This window comes from Crocodylus porosus, unplaced genomic scaffold, assembly GCF_001723895.1.
Source record: "Crocodylus porosus isolate Cpor-Errol unplaced genomic scaffold, CroPor_comp1, whole genome shotgun sequence".
NCBI lineage: Eukaryota > Metazoa > Chordata > Crocodylia > Crocodylidae > Crocodylus > Crocodylus porosus.
In genome coordinates this window covers 6,921,806-6,928,825 of record NW_017728927.1, presented here as the reverse complement: position 1 = coordinate 6,928,825, position 7,020 = coordinate 6,921,806, and the positions used below count along the sequence as shown (strand labels likewise).

At 50.2% G+C, this 7,020-nt stretch overlaps 2 protein-coding genes across 2 annotated transcripts; one reads left to right on the top strand and one right to left on the bottom strand.

Moving 5' to 3' along the window:
- The first annotated feature begins 612 nt into the window (after positions 1-612).
- Positions 613-2,004, top strand: NDUFB10 (NADH:ubiquinone oxidoreductase subunit B10). Its single transcript, XM_019541882.1, has 4 exons — positions 613-800; positions 949-1,087; positions 1,366-1,505; positions 1,767-2,004. The coding sequence occupies exons 1-4, from the start codon at positions 659-661 to the stop codon at positions 1,868-1,870; spliced, it is 525 nt and encodes a 174-aa protein (XP_019397427.1). The 5' UTR covers positions 613-658; the 3' UTR covers positions 1,871-2,004.
- A 1,068-nt stretch (positions 2,005-3,072) lies between these two features.
- RPS2 (ribosomal protein S2) lies at positions 3,073-6,518 on the bottom strand (the record flags this gene model as incomplete). Its single annotated transcript, XM_019542130.1, has 6 exons — positions 3,073-3,181; positions 3,606-3,697; positions 4,250-4,409; positions 4,510-4,683; positions 5,259-5,366; positions 6,408-6,518. Coding segments are annotated over 6 exons (726 nt in total), but the record flags the coding sequence as incomplete, so codon positions are not given.
- Positions 6,519-7,020: the final 502 nt, after the last annotated feature.

Genomic DNA, 7,020 nt, shown 5'->3' with positions numbered 1-7,020 from the left:
AAACCGTGGCGAGTAGGAGCACTGCTTCTCGCCTCCTGCCGCTGGAGGATGTGTGGCGGCACCGGGACTCTCAACCGGGGCCCGTGCCCCCCTGCCCTGGGGTGCAGCGGGGTCCTTCTCAGGGTGCCCCAGGACACCCGATTCACCGGGGAAGCGCGGGGACCGCGACAGGAATGCAGGGCTCGCAGAGGGGCTTTGCCTTGCAAAGACGGCCCAGCGCCAGGGTTTCCTGATGCTAGCGGGGTTGAGAGCCACTGGCCCAGGGGCGGCAAGCCTGCTTGGGGAGCCCAGGGTCTGGGCGCCCCCCTTGTCATTCAGACCTGACAGCAAAGCTCCCGCGGGTGCTGGCACTGTGCGACAGTCCCCAGGGCCACAGGGGCTGGGGGTGCCCCAGAGCCCCCCTGCCTTGCCCCTTGCCCCTTGCCCAGCTGCAGCCCCCCGCTCTGCTCTGCTGCCCCCTGCCGGCCAGCTCAGGCAAGCACCGCCCGCAACTACATCTCCCGGAATGCCCCGCGCCCGCGCATGCGCTGGCCCCCTCTTCCCGAGCGGCGCCGCGCTCCCGTCTCCACGCATGCGCTTTCCCTTCCCCTTTAACCTCTGGCCCCGGCCTGACCCCACGGCGCCGCCATTTTGTCCGGGCTGAGGGAAAGCGGCCGCGATGCCTGAGGAGTGGATTCGCGAGGCATACAAGGAGCCGCCGACGCGCACCCCGGTTACCAAGGACCCGCCCTACAGCCCGCTCCGCTTCTTCGAGAAGGTCTTCTACTATGGCGTCGATAGGCCCGTCACCTACTTCCGAGGTAGCGGGGGGAGGGGCAGCGCCGTGTCCGCTACGGATCCCCGAGCCATGCGGGTGCTGTGGGCGGGGCCTGCGCGTGGACATCTAAAATTGCCCCTCCCCCACCTCTATCTCCCTGTGCCCCCCATGCCCTGCCCTCCGGGGCGCAGAGTGGATGGACCGGCAGCACGCCAAGCACACGTTCTACTACTACCACCGGCAGTATCGCCGCGTGCCCTACCTCACCGAGTGCTGGGAGAACGACCCGCTGTGCATCTTCGAAGCGGAGATGCAGTTCATAAGGGACAGGTACGTGGGGCACCCGGGATGATGAACTTGTCCTGAGAAGGCCCGGTGCCACTGCGTTAAGTTTGGGGTTGGGGCCAATGGGGAGGTCGGGAAAACAGGGGTTTTGAGAAGCCCCCGTTCCTCTGTCCCCGCCAGTCTTTTGCAGCATGTCTGAATTGCACCCTGATACTCAGATGCAATGAGCGCTGCCCCCGTTTCTTCCAACTCTTCAGACAGTTGGGTTTGGCTCGGGCTTTTCATTGCACCCTCCATTATAGCGGGATCTTCATGTCTTGCAGGAAAGTTGATCGGGAAATTGTGAGGATAGTGCAAGAAAGGTTTAAAGCCTGCCAGTACAGGGAGAGGGATGCTTACCGTAAAAACTGCGCCAAGGAGTTGGATCTATTTATGGAGGTTGCCAGAGCCTTTGAGCTCAGATGTAAGTAAGAGGAAAGCTGACAAGGGTTTTCTGAAAACTTGTTCAGGTTTGGCTGGGATGGGATAGAGGGGAGGAGGATGCTGTTAAGTCCTTATGCCAGGCTGGAGCCTTCCTGTGGAGGGTTGTGAAAAGTTGCCCTGTAAAACTTTTTGGGAAAGACTTGGAGTTATACTGCCTCCATTTCCTCTAGCTACAACCTAAGCTGGGGGTGCGGGGAGGCAGTGCACCAGAAGTTTTAGCACTGTCCCGGTTTTCTTCTAGATGCTGACCTTGACATGTATCGTGGTGCTAGACAATGCTTAATGAAGCAGAAGCACAGAATGATGGAAGAAAGGAAGGCACAAGCCCAAGCAAAGAAAAACTGAATGGTTACTGCAGACATAAGATGTCAGGACATAGTATTGCATTATATGCATATTTGCACTGTGGTGTGGTCTGTAAGCTGTATAGTCTAACCCATACAATAAAACAGGCAGAGATCTCTGCCAAAGTGATCCAGCCACTGTGACCTTGTGTTGTGATGACTTATGGGCAAAGAAGAACAAATACCTTTTGGGCTGCTTTTCTTTGCAGTACTCAGAGGAGAGCTGTATTATCACTGCTGCTTGAAGTTTCTGGAAGTCTGCTCAGCCTAGTGTAAGTGTCATGGCAGCAGATTTTTTCAGCCCCTTTCAGTCTAATACTGCCTGATCATCTTACAGAAAGAGCTAACCACACACTTCAAAATGATGATGTACTTGAACAGCATGGTCTTAACATTGAGGCATCTTTTTCAATGTCTCTGTAAACAGCAGCTGTCTATCAATTTTAAAGAGTAGAAAGTGTTGGTGCCCTTTAGTGGTTGCTCCAGTACCAGCAGAAGTTCTGGCCATTTCAGGCTGCCAGGGAACTTTGATCAGCTGGTGGAAGTTGCTTGGAAGGGAGGTGGAAGCTAAGCCACACGTTGTGTTTGAAAAGCAGCACCTATGACCTGTAGGCAAACACATTCTAGGCTCTCACAAGGAGCTAAGGGGTCTATACATCAACTGTAGTCAAGTATTCACCATCCTCACTTTAAGTACCTTGCTGAAGGCAGTCTAGAGTTGCACTGAACCTTTTAATAATAAGCCTGTTTGAAATAAAATGGCCACAATGAGTGTAACAGTGTACATAATGGAACAGTTCCCAAACCAACAGATTGCCCACTGCCAATTTAAAAGCAATACTTTCATATGACAAAAATTTGCTGGTGGTTGTAAGTATAATACATTTGTTAACATGTACCACTGACAAGTGTCCGCATACCACTGGTGGTACCTGCTGCTATAAAGGTCAAAGCATTACTAGGGTTATTTTTCAGGAAGGGCAGTGCTTTAAGAGACAGCAGCAGCTGGCTGTACTCTCTCTCTCTCATCAGTCTCCTGTTAGCACACTTTTCCAGACACAAACCCCCAAGGTCCTTTTGCAGCAGTGCTGCAGCCTAACTCATCATTCCTCCATCTGCAAGTGTGAAGGCAGTGGCATCTGTAGCATCCCCAGAATGGGCTCAAAGCACAACACACATTAATATCAAGGTCCAGTTCACTTATCACTTTATTTTCTTGTAAAAAAACATGTTAAGTTGTTGCCACAGCAGCTGCCTGGGTTCTCTGCACTGAGACCCTGGTGTGCGTCTTGGCAAGATGATCAGTGAACTCCTGCAAGGAAAAAAAAAGGTTTTAATTCAAACACAAGATGGGAATTAACATGTCATGAAATCAACTGGTAATATTTTAACTGGTAGGATCAACAAGTGACAACTTGACTCTTTTTTCCCCCCCCTATTGGCACTAGACAATTAGGAGACAGCTATGGCTGTGCAAGCTTCATTTCACTCTTCTCTCACAAGGCAGTTGCCAGCCTGCTCCAGAACAGAATATCCTACTGGTGACAGCAGATCTTGAACTAGCAACATTTGCAGCCATGGGGGTTTAACAAATAATACTCTCTCAGCTGAAAGGCAAGACTCACATGGCCCCTGCACTAGGGTTTGAAGTCACTATTGCCAATAAAGTCTGTCTACAGAACATCACAACAGGCTCCAAGTTGTGCACACAAAATGTAGTGATTCCACATCCTTACCTGATAAGGAGACTTGGTGAACACAGTCTCCTTCCAGAGGTCAGGGGTTAGATAACTGTAAGTCTTGGAGATTGCATCAAAGGTGGCCTTAGCTATTGAGGGAACAGAAAACCAAATGAGACATCAGGTACTATGCATTACAAACCAGCCGCCTGAACACCTCAGCAAGGAAAACAACCTACTGCATGAGTCAAACCAAGCCACAGAAACAAGTGTTGAGTTTGAAAAGGAGCAGGGAGACCATGTTGTGAGGTCCCACTGCCGTGCATATTAAACTCATTTCCTTTCTCTCTCCATTAACGACAGTTGCACCATTTCAGACAGACACAACTGAGCAGAGCTGAGAGAGCTTTAAACCAAATGAAAAGGGAAGAAAAACTGGCATTTTACTGGGCAGCACCTGGAATATTTGGTACAAGAGATTTAAGGATTTTTTTCCAAAGACCAATTTGCATTCTGCAGTCTGGCAGCACAGACCACTTGATTTCCTGTTTGACCAGGAAGGGGGTTTTCAAATTAATTAGCAAAAACACTAGTGCCTAAATGGATGGTTTAGTCCCACACTAAGACTAACTGTATCTGAGGGGTAACAAAATGACTAGAAGTCCAGCTGACTAGCAGGGAGCTGATAGCCTCAAACTTACCAAAGTTGCCCAATGTGGCAGTACAGCCCCTGGCTGAGGTGTAGCAGTCATCAATCCCGGCCATCATCAGCAGCTTCTTGGGAACCGGGGCCGATACAATCCCTGTCCCACGGGGTGCTGGGATCAGACGCACCAACACAGACCCACAACGGCCTGTCACCTAGTCCAAGAGAAGAGGGGGTTAAGAACAACAAAACATGCATGTGTTCGCACCTGAAAGCACAGCACATGACTACAGGATAAAGCCAACCAAGCCTTACCTTGCAGGGTACAGTGTGGGGCTTGCCGATCTTGTTACCCCAATAGCCTCGCCGCACTGGTACGATGGATAGCTTAGCCAGGATGATTGCCCCGCGAATAGCAGTGGCAACTTCCTTGGAGCACTTGACACCAAGACCAACATGCCCATTGTAGTCACCAATAGCAACAAATGCCTAAAATGAAGAAAACCAAACCTTTAGTAGGGCTAAGGCACCCTGCTTACACATACAGCCTCCCTTTCACCACATCAGAAAGGATCCTGCCACAGTGCAAGGAAACAGGACTCTACCCCACAGCCCAGAAATGAAAAATGTGCCTCTAAGGCTCCTTCCTGACAGGGGTATTCCAGCTCTGTTCTCTGTACCACCCCACATACAGCAAAGCCAGCGTCACACCCCACTACAACCAGGTGTAAAAGCAACTCCAGCTAAAGCCTGCGCTAAAGGAGAGCTGGGCCCTGAAGATCCAGCTATGCTTGTTCCTGGTCCAAGGGCAGCCCTGGATGAATGGGAAAATGGGTCAACCAAAGCACTCCTGAAGCCAACCACAACCACTGAGCACTTCTGTAGGCATTGTAATTATTCCCCACTCGAGTCACTCCTGTGCAGGCCGTGAAGGCTGTATTCGCACCTTTATGGAAGGAATGGATTCTTTACCATCCCAACACTGCACCCCAGGAACATCAGCATCACAACATACCCTGACTGCAACAATTAAACCGAAGCAGGTACTGCTCTGGAAACATCACCTTGAACCTGGTACGCTGACCAGCCCGGGTCTGTTTCTGGACAGGCATGATCTTCAGAACCTCGTCCTTCAGGGAAGATCCCAGGAAGAAGTCGATGATTTCTGACTCCTGCAGCAATCAAAATAAATTAGTCCATCACAGCAAAACATAAAGAGTGCCAGGCTGGGTCAGCCCAGCATCCTATGGACATCTCAAGAGTGATCTATCTCCAAATCGTTATTTCAATATTCACTGCCCCACACTGCGTCCAGCATTACTGGTTTAGAGATGCCAGAGGAACCTTTCCAGCCATTCTGTTCAACAGCAAACACCACACCCATTCCCCACGAACTCATCTAGCCCCATTTCTGAGCTCAGCTATGGTGTCTGCCTCCACCACCTCCTGTGGCAATCAATTTTAACTACACACCACATGAAGAAGTACTTTCTCTTGTTAGTTTTATAAACCCACCATTTTTTAATTTCTGTGGGTGACCACTGTTTTAGTATTTTTGGGACCTGGGAACAATTCCCTGTTCATTTGGTCTAACACCCACCATGATTTAATAATCTTTATCATCACAAACCTTCACCAGATCCCCCTCAGCCTTCTCCTTTCAACTAAGGAGCCCTAGGCTTTTTATGGTCTTTCCTGGCAAGGCAACTTCTCCATGACCCTGATTCTTCTGGTCCACAAGACTACAACCAGACAGATTTAGGATACAGGATAGTCTGATGGTCTAAAGATGAACTTCTTCCAATAAAACCAGCCAGCCACTAAGGTATTGGATACCTGCATAATCTTTTGCAGTAAATACTGTTTAACTACTGAAAAAGTACCATGCGTCTTGAAAGGCATAATACAATCTGCATTTGCATGAGCAGACTTTGCCTGGTTCCCTTAAACAACATCTGTTGCATTAAATCACCCCACTGGTCTAACTTTATGCTACCTCAAGCAGCGCATTAAATAAGGATCACCACTACCTCAAAGGAAGGTGAAACAGCACATTTGGGGTCCTTGTGTAAAGGTCTATTATCTATTAACAACCAGCCCTGAAAGAGGTCTCCTTGACAAGTGTTTTATAATACAACACCTATTCATTTTCCAGACCAGCACATGGCACAGGAGTTCAAATCCTCCGTGTCTACCCATTCACACCCCCTTACCTTGATTGGAAGGGAGAAAAGATAAATCTCTTCAAGAGACTTGATTTTCATATCTTTGACGAGGCGGCCAAGCTTGGTGACAGGAATCCACTGTAAGAAGAATATCCCATGTCACACACAACTGGGGCTGGCAGGGAGCTCAGGAGGTCACATCTAGTGCAGCCCCCTGCTCCAAGCAGGACCAGCCCCAGCCCCATCATCCCAGCCAGGGCTTTGTCTACCCGGGTCTTCAAAACCTGCCACCACCTCTCTGGGCCATCTGCTCCAGTGCTTTTACTAGTCTCCTAGGGAAGTTCTTCCTCATATCTAACCTCAGCTTCCCTTGCTGCAGCCTGAGCCCATTGCTCCTTGTCTTGTCACCTGCCCCGCTAAGAGGAGCCCAGCTCCAGCCTCTTTGCAGCCCCCCTGCGGGGAGATGAAGGCTGCTATTCACCCCCCCCAGTCTTCTCTTCTGCACAAGCACCAGCCATCAAAAACCTGCTCCCACTTCATTACCCCGCACCCCAAGGAACCTGCAACCGAAGTGTTTCACTCTTTCTGCCTCGGTTTACACCAGCCTCCCCTTCATGCCCGCAAAACACATCAGCCAGGAGACGCCCCCCCCACCCCCAGC

Coding starts and splice junctions, on each gene's coding strand:
- NDUFB10 (XM_019541882.1), top strand. CDS start 659: ATGCCTGAGGAGTGGATTCGCGAGGCATACAAGGAGCCGCCGACGCGC. Junction 1,088..1,365: donor ATGCAGTTCATAAGGGACAG/GTACGTGGGGCA, acceptor CATGTCTTGCAG/GAAAGTTGATCGGGAAATTG. Junction 1,506..1,766: donor CAGAGCCTTTGAGCTCAGAT/GTAAGTAAGAGG, acceptor GTTTTCTTCTAG/ATGCTGACCTTGACATGTAT.